This window comes from Salarias fasciatus, chromosome 7 (genome assembly GCF_902148845.1).
Source record: "Salarias fasciatus chromosome 7, fSalaFa1.1, whole genome shotgun sequence".
In the NCBI taxonomy this organism is placed as follows: Eukaryota; Metazoa; Chordata; class Actinopteri; order Blenniiformes; family Blenniidae; genus Salarias; species Salarias fasciatus.
In genome coordinates, this window is record NC_043751.1 from 4,132,392 (window position 1) to 4,150,654 (window position 18,263).

Consider the following 18,263-nt stretch of genomic DNA (forward strand, 5'->3'; position numbering starts at 1 on the left):
GTGTGGGTTTCCCTGTGAGTACCCGGGTTTTATCTCACAGGAGACGTACTGAGGCTCGCGTGTAAATCTGATTCTCAAATACACCTGGAATCAGCACCAGTAAAACCACGACCGAGGCAAACACGGCAGAGAAGATGGAAACAAGAGATAAACAGCAGGAGGTATTGTTAAATAGATGATTTCTTTAATAAAAGACATCACAGTGCAACATTCAGTAATGAGCTCCAATCATGTTGCTCCACAGCGTACAGTACAGACCCTGACACGACCGATGTGAATCATTACCTCTGAAATCCAGTGTCATCAAACATTCAAATCACCTGGAGAGCACACGTCTGTCCAATCTTAGAACTGATCTGCATTCAGATCCACTCAATATGGTGAAAGGAAACTATTTACACGCAGTCAGCAGCGGACGAATGGATGGACGACACAAGCACCGGATAAATAGACCAATCAACACACAGGAATGGAGAGAGAGAGAGAGGTGGCCTGAGTATAGTGCATGCAGCAGGAGTGAAGCCTTGTTTGGTGGGCCGAGGTGTGTGCTCGGGCAGCAGAGCCATCGGTGGTGTTCGGCCATGCACAGCCAAGCATCACCACTCCATTGCAAACAGGCGACGGGCGTGTGCGTCCTCACTGATCTATCAGAGCGGGGCGTTAACCCTTTGCTGGACGGTGTTCAGCCAAATGCAGAATTATAAGACTTGAACCGGTTTAGCCAGAAAAGCCGGGAGTAAAACAGGTGGATTACAGTAGAGTAAGGTAGATTGTGGGGCGGTTAGATACGGAGTAGTAATAAATGAGGCAATGACATAGATATCTGGAATATCTATGGGCACAGAGTGATGGGTTTGTGCATGGGTGTGTGCCCAGAGCTGTGTGAGTGTGTGTAGTGGAGATAAAGATTCAGGCTCTACTTGAACTGCTTGATGGGAGGGGGGACCTTGATGTCCTGGCCCTTCTCCAGCCGCTTCTCACACTCAATCAGGTAGTTGACGCCATCAATCACGGTCTGCACCAGCTGGACCTGAGGGGAGGGAGGGAGGGATTCAGGTCTCACTGCTGCCATCATTAACGGGACATCGAAAAACATGCAATCAGAGACATTAAGTCTCCCACTAAATGTTCATAATTAATCAAATGTCTCTTTTTATGACCATGATATGATGTTTTACAACATAGACAAGAGTGAAATCCCTGACAGCCTCACAGTTTTTCTTTTAATTATATCAACTTCAGATCAGGAGTGTCAAACATAAGGTCCATGGGCTTTTCACAGGAAGTGCAGAGAAGGAAAACTCTAGAGCAGGAGTGGCGAACTCCAGTCCTGGAGGGCCGCAGCCCTGCATGCTTTCCATGTCTCCTTGCTTCAACACAGCTGAGTGTAATGAAGCTCGTTCTCAGCCTTTCTGCTGGACTTGGTCGTGATTCTTCATGGGATTCAGGTGTGTTGAAGCAGGGAGACATGGAAACATGCAGGGCTGCAGCTCTCGAGGACTGGAGTTTGCCACCCCTGCTCTAGGGGGATGACAAAATAAGAACATCATTTTAGAAGATAATTTATTTTCGATGTGATGAAGATGAATTAAAATGGTGAAATATGCTTTAGTGCAAGACGATATTTGCACAGTTGTGACTGTCACAGACTACATATGGAGATCTACCAGATATTTTAAGTCTGTACCATCAATTTACCATAAAACAGTTATATTTCTTTTGGCTATATTGATCCCGATGACTGTTAAAAATAATATATAATGAGAAAAACAACTAGAAGTGTGACACTTGAAAGTTTTTTGTGATAATAAACAGCCAATAACTAACACAAACTTCTGTAACAGTGAAAAGGTTTCAGATCATTAGAGTGACAATGTTTTACAGTGATTTCACAATGATTAATTGTAACTAATTAATTAATTACTTTTACAAACTATTCTGTGAACATGCATCCTGACTGTGCTGAAACAGAATCCATTTCTTTTCTCCTGGTTCTTTATTTCAACTAAAGATGACTGATCTCCTTCTTCATTCCTGTCTCTCGACTCAGTGACCTCAGACTGTTCCTCCCTGAAATGATGGTCAGTCTGGGCGGCGGAGGAGGCCACACACACTCCTTAAACTGACAGGGGATTACAGCAGCGTGGTATTATGCAATGTGACGAACATCTGCACCGAACTGAAAGCTAATTTGTGCTGCATTCTGATCCTCCAGTCCGTCGTTTAATACATGCAACTACACTCACTCATTACAATAGAGAACCATTGTCGGGGATGTGTGCGAAACAAACACACAATCATGACGGCATTACCGAGAACACGACGGACCAGAGACACACTGCAAGTACGCTCTGGACGAGAACGGTGCTGACTGTTAGCCCAGAGTTTATCTGGATCCCAGCCAACATGTCCAACACCACACCTGTCTAAACATCTCTGTGTGTGTGACATGGTTCCCCTACCTCCGACTGGCCCAGGCGGTCCAGGTTGGAGATGTCGAAGGTCCCGCCCACCGCCGCAGTGTCCACGCCGCCTGTTCCTCGTTTCTGCAGACGCAGGTTGTCCAGGATCTTACTGAAGCGGGCGTCCTTAGAGGAGAGGGAAAGGAGTTTTTTCAAACATCATTTCAAGCTGCAGCTCACAACCAAGTGGCGTCCTGATGAGACAAAGCCACTGGTTCTCATCCTCTCTGTTTTAAGTAAGCAGACTTTCTTTCCTCCTCCTCTGCACCACGCCCACTGCTGCGTTACCTTGCTGAGCAGGGGCAGCTTGACGTGGACCCCGGCCCTCAGCCCTGTGCCCAGGTTGGAGGGGCAGGTGAGGATGTAGCCAAGCCTCTCGTTCCACATGAACTCCCACCCCCTCTCCTGGATCAGGTGCTCCACCTGCGAGGAGGACGAACACAGACTTGTTAGCGGCGCCTCAGACGGTTTATTTTGATCCAACAGTTCCGCTGTGAAGCCGCCATGAACGTCCAGCCGCTCTGAAGAACGGGGAGCTGCAAACGAACTGAGGTGGCAGCGTTTCAGCCCGGCCCATTCTCTAATGGGGGACTTGGACTCCTTCAGTAAATAATGGATGTTTGCATGCTCGTGTTCAGAATCAGTGCTGCGGTATGTCAAGTGGGCGGAACGCTGCTGCAGGCTGTTTATTTGCTTCTGTAAACAACAAGTAGCTGCAGACATGGGTTCCGTCAGGAGTATGCTCCTCCGGTTTAGTTTATTCAGTCTGAGCAGCCTCTAAATGCGAGCGTCCAGCAGTCCTCCATTCTGCAATACCAGACTCGCTATCTTTATGAAATCAGCCAGGATGAGTCTGGGCGTCGGATAGGCTGAATGTGACTGTTTATGCTGCAGCCTCACGGTGAACTGGACAGCCTGACTTCATTAGCTTTCTAAATTTTTTTTTTTTTTTAATATCTTAACATTTTAAACATCCTTAATTCGCTCTCTGCCTTACAAAAACACAGTCTCACCTGCTTCAGGCCTCTGCAGAACCGTTCAAACACCCTCTTCATGTTGCCTCCCTTCTCCATGGAGATGACCCTGGTGTGATCCTCCTCGTTGATCCAGATCAGGAAAGTCTTCTCGTTGTTGTGCCTGCACAAACGATGACGTATTATAGTTACAATGGGCAGGAGAGCATCGCTCCCTGTGGGCGATGGTAGTCTGGCCGGTGTTTCTGCACCGCCGTCACTGCCAAGGACAACAGGAAGGAGGACTTTATCCTGGGGGAGCGTAAAGACGAGAGAAACAGATTCGCAGGATTTACTGATAAGTTTGCATTATTATCTTATTTTGTTTCAGAAGTGACTGCTTCTCTGTCCAGAGAGTATCCTGCCTTCTGCCCTCCATTAGCTGGAGCTTCAGGCTGTGACCTTCGTTGGGACGCAGCAGGTAAAGAAGATGGATGGGCACACAGAGATGACTGATTACGTTCATCTGCCTGCTCGCTGTCCAACCTCCCCATACAGGCGCATGAGCCGCACGCGGGATGTTTCTCTGGGCTGATTTCTTAATGAAGAAATGTCTGAGTTGTTCATCTAGACCGGGGGTCGGCAACCCGGGGCTCCGGAGCCGCATGCGGCTCTTTAGCGCCCCCCAAGTGGCTCCCTGGAACCTCTTCAAAAATGTATGAAAATGGAAAAATATGGGGGGATTTTTTTTTTTGTTTTAATATGGTTTCTGTAGGAGGACAAACATGAAAAACTTTCTTAGCATTTTACAGTGCTGTAAAGGCGTGCATAATAAATATTACATTTCAACATTTCTGTCAACGAGGATTTACGTCATAGCCTGCGACGGCGCGGAGCGGTGCGGCGCGGAGCGGCGCCAGGCAGGTGGCTGCTGTAAACAAACCTGTCATTCTTGCAGACGGAGTCGCGTCATAGGTCATGTGACCGCCCATAGCAACTGTCCTCAAGGGGGGAAAACCACAGCCTCACGCAGTTCACTGTGCCTTGTGCGTTGCGGTTTTAGGTGTTATTGTAGTGTAATTTTACATTTGTTCAGTGTGTGGAAGGTCTTGTCGGCTATAGATGGCCTACACATTAGGGTGCATCAAACTGCAATGCAAAAATGAAATCTCAACATATCGATCTGATTGGGGTTGCATTTTGTTCGGACACACATAAAAATGATTTGTGCAAAGTTTTGGGGAAATTACTTGCGATTTACAGGTGGAACAAAGCATGTGAAAAATACCAAATGGGCATTTTTGGTTGATTTCTTGCGTAACATGTCAAGGCAATCTCAAAAACGACAAGAAATCGATTTTTAGAACATTTATTTTGAATAGAACATAGAAGTCACTCTCTAAAACAACCTGCACTGCATGTAATGATGTGCTTGCTTCTAGAAATATTCTTTATAAAGCATGTAGAAGCATGTATAAAAACATAAAAAATACCAAGGAACCAGATCCCCGCTCCTGCAGGTGTAAAACTGTCGTTGTGTCCTTGGGCAAGACACTTCACCCACCTTGCCTAAGTATGAAAGTAGCATGGGAGTGAATGGTTGGCGGTGGGAGGGGCCAATGGTGCAGTTTGGCAGCCTCGCTTCCGTCAGTTTGCCCCAGGGCAGCTGTGGCTGCAGTAGTGGCTTACCACCGCCCAGTATGGTGTCTGAATGGGTGAACCTGATATTGCAGTGTGAAGCACTTTGGGCTCTGTCAGTGCAGGGTAAAAAACACTATATAAGTGCGGTCCATTTACCATTTACAGTCAAACCTGGTCGCTTTGCATGCAGTTGTGTGTCGCAGCCGCAAGATCAGCTTGGCGCCAGTAATGATGGCATCTGCACCGGTGATGCTGGCCCCCAGACCAAAAACCAGGGTGCGGCTCTGGCGGGGGCTTAAGGCCATCTTGTGAGAGCTGGATCCTGTGGTGTGTGATGGTGGCGCTGAAGGAATTGACTCAGCGAATGAGCTACACAGGCAAAGCTTTAGACACCCCCCCCCCCCCCCCACCCCCCACCCCCCACCCCTTTTTTTTATGCAGGTGCGGGAAAATAGTAGCAAAACAGAGGGTAAAATGTGCGGGAATATTGGAATATACAGGTCTCCAGGCTTGAAATGTAACAATGTTGCAACAACGCACGCACACACCCACACACACATATTGTTTTTGCATGGATGGTAACACTTTTAGCACCCAATCAAACCAATATTCTGGAAATGTGTATTTTGATGCACCCTACTACACATACTACGACGAGCTTTTTGGGGATATTTTGGCCCGATATCGGACAAAATTGGACAATGTGGGTGTAACAGTGTGCCCCTTCAGACTCCCTGTATGACGGTATGTGGAAATTTTTTTTTAGCAATTCATCTGTGAAGCGGCACTGTGTGAACAGCCCTGCCTGCTCCGCTCCGTCTGTGTGTGTATAATCACCTCGTGCAACAAAGTAGTTTCACAGTATTGTGTACGAAGCGCCGGTCAATTTCTGGTTCCGTACACTCACTCGGTATCATAAAATGATAGAGTAGGATTTTTTCTTTTATTGTTGGTGCAGCCGACCACACAACAACTTGTAACCATCTTAGAACGTCCCTCGTATTGTACGTCTTTACTCTGTCTAAGCGAGCGGAGACGACAGCTTTCCCCTTTGCACTGGTTGCTATGGGCGACGGACCCGGATGTTGGCCAAATGCCCGGATGTCCGTCTGTATGAATGGGCCATGGATCCCAAAGGTGAAAAGAGAAAGATAGCGGATGACAACAGAGGATTCAAGTAAGAATGGACTGAACCATTTGCTTTTATTGCCAATGCGGAAGGATTGCCTGCATGTTTGCTTTGTAACGAGAAGTTTGAAGTTTTATTAATGGAACGCCCCTTGAGATGTCGCATCTCGTTTTCGAGGGGGTCCATAAACACATACATATCTAACACAATTTACAATAACATACATAAATGCACACATATACACATAAACAGACACACACACACACACACACACACACACACACACACACACACACACACACACACACACACACACAGGACAGACATGCTCCTTTGTTCCCTCACCCCCCAATCCTCCATGAATTCAGAAACAGGTAATACATCATTGACGGAAGTTCAAAGGGGGGAAAAAAAAAAAAAACAGACAAAAAAAAAAAAAAAAAAAAACTAAAACATAAGCAGGAAGCTTTAAGGTGTGAAAATAATAAGGATTGGAATTGACCCAAAGATGTTACATCACGAATAGATAAAGGTAACCTATTCCAGTCAGATGGAGCCCTGTACTGGAAGGCTCTGCGACCAATCTCTTTGTTTGTATGTGGAACAGTAAAAGTAAGACTATGAGTGCTTCTTAAAGAATATACAGAAGTAACTGGAACCAAAAATCGTTTACGATACAGAGGACAATAAAAATAAATACATTTGAAAATGAATAGTATCCAGTGATATTGTCGCCTTTCATATGGTTGCAACCAGTTCAGCTTCTCAAACAAAATACAGTGATGAGTTCTATAAGGGCATTTGAGTATGAATCGACAGAGAGAATTGAAGAGAACATTTAAAGGCTTGAGATACAAGTCATGAGTGTTTTGATAAATTGTGTCAGCATAACAACAGGGAGGACAAGTTGAGTAATTGTTTGCTTCCTGACTTCTTGTGTAAAACAGTTTGCAGACCGAAAAAGAGGAGTTAAAGTAGCATATGTTCGTCTTATGATGTAATCTACATGAGGTTTGAAACAGAGTTCAGGATTAAAAAAACTGTCCAGGATATTTAGCAGAGTCAACGTTTTGGACAGTTGAACCACTACTAAACGAAATATGTAGGTTAGGAGATGTAAGTAAGTTAAAGTGAGAGCCAAAAAGCATGCAGCACGATTTCGTCAAATTCAGCTTTAATTTATTATTTTCAAGCCAGTTTTGAATCAGATTAAAAATCTGCTTGCAGCTGAATCTGCAGTTGTGTGAGATCGGAATTAGCATTATAAAGCACTGTATCGTCAGCATACAAATTTATTGAGCAGTTCTGTATAATTCGCGGGAGATCATTTATGAAGATAGAAAAAAGTAGAGGACCAAGGGTGGAACCTTGAGGTACCCCATTTTCAACTGTGCATTTCTCAGATTGAACACCATCAAAACGAACATACTGTTTCCTATTGTGAAGATAAGAGCTGAACCATAAAACTGCCTCTTTATTCAGGCCTGCTGCATAAAGTTTGTCAAGAAGCAAATAATGGTCAACTGAATCGAAAGCTTTGGACAGATCTAAAAATATGGATCCCACAAGTTGACCCTGGTCAATGGAGGAGAACATGTCATTGGAAAATTTTAGCAAAGCTGTAGTTGTTGAGTATCCAGCTCTAAACCCAGACTGTACTGGTGATAAAATATGATATGCATTAAGGTACTGATATAGTTGATTGAATATAATTTTCTCAAAAACCGTGTCAACAGCACATATAATAGAAATTGGACGATAATTGTTTAAGTCAGTCGAATCGCCTCCTTTGAAGACAGGAGTAACTCTAGCGGTCTTCATATTGAAGGAAATGAGCAGGTGTTTATGGACAGATTAAACAGATCAGCTAGTGGAAACATTAACACATGTGCAGCCATTTTCAGAAATTTTGGATCAAGACCATCAGGGCCCGCACTACTATTAGTTTTTAATCCACATAGTGCATTAAAAACATCTGAAGGGGTTATATTTCGAAAAGAAAAAGAGGGTCCAGTACGTGGTTCGTTGGTAAAGCCCCCTGAAAGAACAGGAGGATTATTGGAGACACTACTAATGTTAGAGAAGTGTTGATTAAAAGCTTGTGAAATGATAACAGGATCAAACGTAGGTTCATTATTAACAATGAGCTGCTGAGTTTTACTTTTAGATTTGTGAAGAAGTTGATCCAACTGGCGCCAAAATTGTTTTGGGTTGTTTACATTTTGAGAGAAGCTGTCTTTATAAAAATTTGATTTTGCATTCCTTGTTTGTGTTTTACTCTGATTTCTAAGTAATTTGTAATATTCTCAATCAGAAGGATCATTTGAGGATCGAAACTTAGAAGTTATAAAGACATTTTCAGGGAAGGCATGCTAAATTAACCCAGTTCGCAGTGAGAGAAAAAGTGCTTCTGAAGAAATTAGAGGAGCGCAAAGATGGATTTAAGAAGTGGATTTCATCTCCAAACTCCACTACTGCTGCAAGATTTGTTGCAACCTGAGAGATAATAACGCGAGGAAAACCGCCTCTCTCCGCAAAGACGGTGAAATAAAAGGGCAGGCGCAAACACCGCCCACCTCAGAGGAGAGCTGCAGTCCTGTCTGAAGATTGAAGTTTCATCTCACATGCCCGATGTTGAGAAGCTGTCCGGTGATCTCCGAAAACAGAAGTCACATTAAACGGGTGAGAACACAATCCTGTCATAGGCACATATTTATCATCAAAGTGCCTGTTTTTATAAAGAGATTTCTGATTGTTGTCAGTGTTTTGAATGACATGCAGGGATGTTATTGTGTTTTATTGCTCAGGTCTGAGGATTGCTGCGCTGGTGTTGTGCTGTCTGTTGCTGAGAGAGGAGGAGGAAAAGAGAAGAGGATGCTGCCTGATCTTAACTTGATGCTTTACATTTTCAGAAAGCTCTTCTACTGTGGTTTACTTTTTTAAGCAAGCTGCCTTTTAATTGCAGGCTGTTTATTACTCGTTTGCAGTTGTGGCCTGTTCATTTGTGTCTGTTGCCGCCATCAGTGGGAAAATAGAAAAGGATTGTTCTGCATTTTATTCATTTGCACTGACTTAGGCTGCCTAACTTTGCATTTGCAGAATGCACAGAAATGCACTGAAATCAAAATTAAACAGCTTATTTTCATTTTATATAACCGATTTACCTTTTCAAAAGGCTGCTGTTCTTTTTGTATAGTTGCAGACTGTGTTTTAACTGCAGGTGTTTTAGTCTCTGTTACCCAGATAATGGAAAAAGAGAAGAGGATTGTATTATTGAAGGTTGAAGAGGATTGCACTTTACTTCCATGGGAAGGTGTGACATTACAGGAAGCCTATCAATAATAGGCACGTTCCATTTTGTTTTGTTTTTTTTTCAAATCCTCAAAATAAAAATGACACCAACAATTTGATTTCTGTGCTGTATTTCTATAATTTCATCAATGTGACAAAACATGATACATTAATATTGTAAAGGAAGTTAAACTTAAAGCACCAAGTATGGTACAGCAGGGTCATGTTGTGTTTCATTCTCTCCAGGATGCTGCAGGGAAAATAAACATTCAGTCATGATGCTCATTATGTATTTGTAGCTAACGTACTCATTTTGATAGCAGGCTAATATAGCTAATATACACTTACAGCTGTGTTGCCTTCATATAAGGCTTATATAAGACTTTTAATTTTTTGCGGCTCCAGACAGATTTGTTTTTTGTTTTTTTGGTCCAATATGGCTCTTTGAACACTTGGGGTTGCTGACCCCTGATCTAGACGGACCATATTGTGTGAAATTCACTTCACACTTTCATCCAAGCCCGAGATAAACTGCAACCTCAAATGCAAAAGAGAGCGACATTCGAGAAGAGCCCAGCAGAGACAGTGTGGTCTGCTCCCCTCCTGCTGTGAATCTAAATGGAAAAAATCGAGGCACACGGCGCCGGTCTGAGCCAATACAGAGGCTTTCTGTTCCCACTGACCTTCTTAAGATTGTCCGTCATTTCAATGAAGGTGAGAGCTCGAGGACGAACAGATGGAAAAGCAACAACACACACACGTCCGTGAGGAATGAGTAAAATAAAGAAAGTAAGGTCGACCAAATGAGAGACGGGAAATGATCCGGAAAAACGAAGGAAAGTAGAACAGAACCTGAAGGCAGTGCGCAAAAAAAGAAAGGACAATGAGAAAGTGAGAGCCAGAAAACGAGAGCTGCCAGCATACCTGAAAGAAGAGATGATGGAGTAATGAAGGGAAGGTGAATTATTAAGGGAGGAGAGGCTGGCAGCGGGAGCTAAAAGCCAGGCTGCTGATTGATTTTGGCCGGCTGGCGCGCTGCTTTTGGCTATTCCTGGGCACACTGGGAAACTCAATGCTGAGGACGCACAGGAGGCAGTGCTAACACACCTCGGCCACAGCTCAGCCAGGCAGCGAGATTCCATCAGTGACACACAAAGGCTGGCTGCTACCAGACGCTTAGTTACAAGACTGTTAACTATTAAAACCAACAAGGAAGAAGAGATTAATTTGCAACAAAGGGACAAATGAAGTTCAATAATTATTAAGCATCATCTTTTTGTGGTCGGTTCATTGAAGGAAATGATTTAAAAGAGTGTTAGCGCCGACATGACTGTACAAATCCAACTGTGACGACCTCTGACCAACAAAAGCTCCGGCTCCCCTGTGATCCCTGGGTAGGAATCACGACTCTATTCGGCGATAAACAAAAAGAGGTAATGCATCGATCCTCCGACTGTGTCTGTGCAGTCAGATAAATAGCATCGTATCGTCCACTCACCAGATACCGCGGGCGTCGGGCCAGTCACGAGCCATGCCTGCACATGTCAGGAGGGGGGACACCGGCTTGTCGAACAGGAAGTGGTCCTGGAGCGCAGACAGAAAACAGTTGTTTTGAAGCCATCGAACACTTTTTTCTAATTCTTTTACAAAATCAGGGATAACAAATTACAAAAATGAACAGCAAAGAACCAAGCTATTATTTTATTTTGGACACAATCGTGTTTGTCAGGTTATATTGACGTCGATCAGTTTCTTAGAAACAGCCATCTGTTTGGCCTCATGTAAATTTTGAAATATTAAAATATATTTAGAACCGACAGTATTACTGAAGCCAAAGGAGGCCTGAGATATGTTTATATGCAGCCTTCAGAATGACCTACATCAATGAGCTGCTGCTGCTCCTGCTCCGTCATCAGGGTGAGGCTGTAGTACTTCCCGGCCAGGTCGCCCTTCAGGCCGCTCAGGGCGTCCACCACCACCCTCTCCACCTCCCTGCGCTCCGCCCGGGTGCAGGCGGGCGGCAGGCTCAGCCCGCGGATGCTGCGGCCCGTCCTGACCCTGGACGACAGCACGTAGCGCTCGTCGAACTGGCCTGCCTGAATCTGAAGCGAAGACACGCAGAGAAAACACATGAGGCGAGGATTGAAACATCCCGGGATTTACGTCCGAGAAGTTTCCAGGGCTAAAAGACGGCGGCTTCATCTGGAGCATGCGCTGTAATGAGAGCGATACCTTGCTGGAATCCAGGTCAGTCGGGTGCTTCATGGCTTTGGGGTCGTAGCCGTTGTGTCTCTCTTTGATGATCGGGTCCAGCAATTCAGCAAACACCTGCAAAAATACAACCACATTCAAAATACTTCAAAAAAGATGTCAGATGGTAATATAGAGATAGAGAACTACTGGAGCCATTTATTGCAAACAGAAAGCATGGAGGCGGCGTCATCAGGCCAGAGCAGAGCCTCGAAGCAGCAGGGACAGGGAGGCTGTTTAAAGTTAAAGACAGTCGAGCACAAAAAGGTGAAAAAAACCGTGTTCCAACGAGGACAGAGCGACAGAGGACTCCGAGTCTTCTGTGACAGAGTTCAACTTTACACAGCTTTTTTGAAAGTTTATGAAAACAAACTGGCCAAACTCCAGAGTCTTTCAGAAAATAAGGATAATTTGACTAAACAGAGGCCTGTAAACCTTGTGAAGTCCAGTGAAGAACATTCAAAAGTGTCTGATGACATGAAGTGTTCCTTCATTTCAGGATGTGCAGTTGTTTTTTTAAGTGACTGGATCTGGACACGAGAAAACAGCATCATCACAGCTCCTTGGACACCGTCCTCGACTCCACACCTCTGTGATCAAGAAGCCCCTGAACACGCCAACGGCAGGGCGGCGTGCTGACGAACACACTGCAACACGTGTTGTGAATACAGCAGTCTGGAATTCTTACTCTGTGATGCAGAACTGTCGAACCGTCTCGGCATCAGAATAAATTAAATATAGTCTTCAGTTATAAGTCAAGGATAACAGTGTGGACTCTCCATGTCCTGAAGTGAAATGGGAATGGAGCAGGACACTTATAGCTGGAAATGGAGCAGTCCCAAAAGGGGCGACCCTGGGTGACCCTGCTGCTGAAACAGGACAGGAGGGAGTGTCACTTCAAAAACTGACTCATTCCCTGGAAATGACGATTTCTTTTTGGGTTGATGCTGAAAGGTTTAACAGACGAGACACATCCAGATGCACGACGCTCTTCTTTTCACACCAAGAGGAAAGCTGCGGCTGCAGGACGCCTCACCTCGTAGGACTCCTCGTCTCCCGCCACCATGCCCACGGTCTTAATGAACGGGTGTCCGGGGTTGTCCACGCCCGTCTGGATGGCGGCGTCCAGCGTGTAGCCATTAGGAGTGACTTTATCACACAGTCTGGCGTAGATGGCGGGTGTCAGGCTGCTGGCCATGCAGTTGTTGTGTTTGCGCAGGTCGGGGTATTCCGCACTGGACAAACATGACGCACAGACAACAGTCATCTCACAGAGGAACGTCTCTGTAAGCAGTATGTTCAGGTCATGACCGACTCTTTCAAGGAAGTTCACACCGGTCATTTACAGAGGAAGCAGGTCATCCTGCTGCAAACAGTGCTGACTAACGCAAACACAGATTATATGAGACACACAGGTGTGTGAAGCCAAGAGCAGAACAATGAAGGTGCAGCACATTTAAATCTTCACAGAACGCTAAAATATGCCTTTACTCACTACAAATTATAAATACATTAATCCGGCTGGACGACTGTAAAAATCACGTTGATCTTTAAATGAGTGTTTGGGCTTAGAGGGAGGCTTTTTATGAACACAAAAATCAGCAGTCAGAAACTGGTTTTAATCCAGTGGAAACGTTATCACGCTGAGGACTGAAGGAAACTGTTCGACGCGACAACGGCTGAACCTGCAGCAGCGGCTTGGGCTCAGTGGGTTACGCGTCCCCACTTCCTGTTGTCTGGCAAAAGATAAGTCAGGAAAAGACATTTTAACCAAAAATAACGGCGACGACTCGGGCGTATGAGGAGGTCTGAGCTGGAAACGAAAACCTTTGGTCTCTTTCAACAGAAGCTGGTTGGATTCGGTTCAGATCCACATGCAGCCACTCCTCATGTCAGCTGAGCTGCACCAGCAGCCTGGAGGTGCTGACGACTGAACACTCAACCTTAGGTTTAGTGCAAGAAACACAGTGAAAGTCTGGAAATTCAGATTGAATTTCAGCTTTTTAAAGTGCAACCTCAAATCGTTGCTGCAGTGTGATTTATCTTGATTAAAGTTGAATTGTCACTCTACAGGCCTACATGATTTCTGCAGCCTTTGGCTTCCATGGTTTTTTTTTTTTTTTGCACACACACACACACAGCATCTTTCTGTAAATGGCTGTTCAAACGTTATTCTGGCTAATTGCCAAAAAGTGCAGCCTCTAGTGGAATAAAATGGGAACAGCGGTTACCTTAAAAAAGTAGTTCAGAATTTTTGGATTTAATTTTTTCTGTGGGCTGCATTCAACTGACTGATAAGCCAGTTCTGGCCAAACAACAACATATATTTGACACCCTGATCTACTTGCTAAAACCAGGAAAAGCACCAGTAAAATGATACAAAAGAATGCCTCCATTCCTACAGCTTAAAGGATAAGTTCGGTTTAAACAGTTTTCACGTTGTTTATAGAGCGATGTTTAACAATATACTCACTCAGAAGGGTTTCCTGACCCGATAAGTGGTCCAGGAGATATTTAGATCCATAGTCGAGCTGCAGACCTCCATAATACTGTCAGCCAATGGGGCATGTGTGGCGCCGGCTCCCAAAACGGCTTTAATCGTCCAAAAACTCATTAGTTTCACCAATATTTCCTCCTGGTCCCTCAGCCTCTCCTCCACCACAGCCCGGGGTCGCAAAACACATGCTGTTGGTTTTACAGATCAGGAAGTAAACTGAAGTACATTCACCAAGAGACACAGTCGGTGGCGCTGTGCACCTAAGCTCTTGGTCGCCACCCACTCCGAAGAAGAAGAAGAAGATCTCTGAACTGCAAACATCTGCTTCTTCTTCTTCTTTGGAGGGTGGCGCCACACATGCCCCATTGGCTGACAGTATATGGAGGTCTGCAGCTCCACTATGGATTTAATTTCTCCCGGACCGCTTATCGGGTCAGAAAACTCTTCTGAGTGAGTATATTGTTCTACATCGTTCTATAGACAACGTGAAAACTGTTTAAACCGAACTTATCCTTTAAGGAGCCACTAATTACAAAACAGAGACGGATTGCAACAAAGCGGGATTCAGACCGTGTTCACAATGTTCGTGCTCTGATATTTTGTTTCTGTCTTCAACAGATTTGAAGGAAGACAATTTGCCAACACCGACTTCCACGTTTGCCCAACAGGAAGGATGAATGGATGTACTAACTGAATAGTGTAGAGACGAAATATTATGCAAGACAATGAGCACAGATCAGGCAAATTCCTACAGCTATTCTCACAGCTTTGATTGTACTGGAGTATAAGTAAGAGCACACACACTGCTGACCGCTCCTCTACTACAGGAGCATGAGTGTTTGTAATAGGCTATAGCGCAGCTGATGGTCAGCAGCTATTGGGATTACAGGATTTATGTCAAATGACATTGTGAGAGTGACCAGTCGACATTACACTCATGTAAAAATCACTGAGGACGCTGTTCCAGTCAGTGTCATTAGTAGGAAGTAACCAGGCTGACAGGGAAAGCTGTGGAAGCGGCGAGTCTTTGTATGACCGCCTGATAACACGGGGCGAGGTTTGATATCTGAGCAAACAGATAAGGGTTGACTAATCTGCAGGAGCCGCTTCATGAAGCAGGCAGCGTGTGGACGGACACGTACACAGCCTCACTTTCCTCTAATCCACCACAATACACCCATACATACAAGGCTTCACACACACACACACACACACACACAGAGCTTGAAAGAGCTGTAACATATATATATATATATATATATATATATATATATATATATATATATATATATATATATATATATATATATATATATGTATGTGAGGTGGATTATAGGGGACACATTACGAGCTCTCTCCCTCTCTCTCTCTCACACACACACACACCAAATTAGTCCGCCCATGACACTAACGCCTGATGTTCTCTTTCTCTTATTTGTTAATGAAGTCTCTCTCACTTTAAAGTCACTGCTCTACAGAATAATAAATAATAAACATTGCCTGAAACTTGGCGGTTTTATACCTGCCTTTAACATGCAGTGTCGGATATATTAATTTTCAAACGTTATAAACAGTTTTGTGTGGTTAATAAGCCTCGTTATCAGATTTTCACACATGACATTACAGACTTTATTTCAATACAGTTAGAGTCACATGAGAACATCGGTGATGAAATCTGCAGAGCCTGTCCGGACCGAGCGGCCGGGCGGGGGGGCTCACCTGGCGGGGTAGCTGCGGCGCACCGGGGCCCCGGCGCTGGCGCGCTCCCGGTGGAGGAGGAGCCCGGCGGTGACGGAGCCTCCGACCACCGACAGGATCCCGAGGCTCCGCTTGGAGGACAGAATCCGGGAGAAGCTGCTGGCCATGGCTGCTGCTGGCAGGTGTGAGGCGGAGGAGAGCGGAGAGCCTGAGGAGCCTCTGGAGGAATGATGAGGAGCCGCGGCGCGAGCGCAGCGGAGGGGAGGGGGGGGGCGGGGGGGGGGGGGGGGGGGACCGGAAGTCAGGCTCAGCCTTCACAATAAAACCACCCGCTGGTCGGTCATCACAATGAAGCTCCATCTGTAACATGGGATATTTTACCAAGATCTGAAGTGGCACTGCTCTGCATGTATAATTTAAATTCCTATCTCTGTTTCACATAAGAATAAATGTCAATAATGTATTTTTCTAAATACAGGTCCAAGTGTGTCACTTCAGGGGTCACATAAAGCCCAGTTTCATCTTGAAATGATAACATTTAAACCTTAACTTTACAGTTTTGCTTTGTGGAGCAGGGCGCATCTGGTCAGGCCTCCAGTCCATCACAGGACAAACACACACTCTCTCTCACACCCGGGGGAAATTTCAGATCAATTCAGCCTCACCTGCATGTTTCTGGACTGTGGCAGAAAACTGGAGAACCTGAACCCTAAACGACACAGGGAGAACATGCAAACTCCACAAAGAAAGGCTTTTATTCCTTTTCAAATGTTTGATAAGAACCTGGATACTTTTCAAATTTCTGCAGATCATATACAGTCATGCTCATCGGTGGAGCTGCTATAGTGTATGGTTTTGCACCGATAACATGCAGATATAATTGTGTAGAGTTTGCATGTTCTTCCTGTGTGCATGTGGGTTTTGTCCCTCACAAAACTAAAAGGAGTCTCTGAGGAAGTTGGTGGTCGGTTTAATGTGTTCATCGATAATCTATCCAGGGATGAAATGCAGCTATTTGTCTGTGCCTCAGTAAACATGTCATCAACAGTTAGTTTTTGACAGAACCTTTCATCATCACTGGAGCTGCAAGCAGAAGTTATCAGCTTGCTTGAAAATTACACTATTTTCTTTGTATAAAACTTCCAGTTTGACTTACCAAACCAAAAAGCCTGACTGAACCTTGCCTATAATGCAGAACATTTCACCGCAAACACTGAGATACCCACTAAGTTATAGCATTTAGATTTATATATATATATATATATATATATATATATATTATATATATATATATATTATATATATATTATATATATATATATATATATATATACCTCAAACAAGCATGGACTCACGATCTTCCAAAAGGTTTTTATCTTAATAGCACCCAGAGAAAAGGAGACCACTATAGGCACAAATCTTCTGTACAGGATAGTCCAAATTGGGTTTATTTTTGGGAACCTTGGAAAGCTTGGAAAGGGGCATGGTGGGACTATCAAGGACATCACTGAACAGAGCTGCATCAACTGAGAAGGCCCACAGCCACACTGAGCAGCCCACACACGGTTTCTGCACAGCGACTCATCTGTTTAACAAACGATTAGAACAACCATTAATCAGTTTTCCCCAAAAACACACAATGCAGCAACTTCTTCACAGTGAGAGTTACAGCTGATAAGCAGCTCACCGTCCTCCCACAGGCTACATGAAAACTAAATAGGTCAAATATTATTTTACCTTTGAGTCATAAACACTTGTTCCACCACTTTGTCTTAAACTGTTTTATTCTGAAGAGTTCATGTCAGTTTGAGGTGCCAATAACTGACCTGCAAAAACAGAAGAGATTGATTTCTATGAGTTCATCTGACTGATCCACACACTCACGTTTAGAATTAATTCAAGTAAAGTATCGGATGCTTTACAATTGCCATATTTGTAATTTACATTCCCGTTCACACGTCAAATGAGTCGACCTGAGGGAACCGGATAGCAGCACCGGTCATACCGTTTTATGCTCAGCTTGAGCTCCTTATATGGAGAAAAAAAATGCAGTAATCTGTGGATTAGACACATAATTGTGGCTGCACCGGGCCGAGATCAAAGTTCACACTGCTTTCCAATGAGAAACGGGATGGGTTTACAGGCAGACGGCCGACAAGTGAAAGGAGTCATTGTGGCGTTGCTATTGCACACAAGGCAATAAAAGCACACAGAACTAATCCACACCGTTAAACATGGTGCCTATAAAACATATTCACCTTAATGCGCCCTTATTTTATCGTTTTATAACGGCGGAACAAACTGGGTCTTGTTTTAAGGTGAAGCCAAATGTTTACAGGCTG

The 18,263-nt window shown here is 44.4% G+C and overlaps 1 protein-coding gene across 1 annotated transcript; it reads right to left on the minus strand.

The window, feature by feature from the left end:
* Positions 1 to 827: 827 nt before the first annotated feature.
* On the minus strand, positions 828 to 16,105 carry LOC115391990 (creatine kinase U-type, mitochondrial-like). Its single transcript, XM_030096448.1, has 9 exons — positions 15,943 to 16,105; positions 12,763 to 12,961; positions 11,709 to 11,804; positions 11,357 to 11,578; positions 10,975 to 11,060; positions 3,476 to 3,599; positions 2,751 to 2,885; positions 2,463 to 2,588; positions 828 to 1,030 (listed from the first exon to the last, which is right to left on the minus strand). Exons 1-9 carry the CDS (start codon positions 16,086 to 16,088, stop codon positions 917 to 919), a joined length of 1,248 nt encoding a protein of 415 aa, XP_029952308.1. The 5' UTR covers positions 16,089 to 16,105; the 3' UTR covers positions 828 to 916.
* Between the last annotated feature and the right edge of the window lie 2,158 nt (positions 16,106 to 18,263).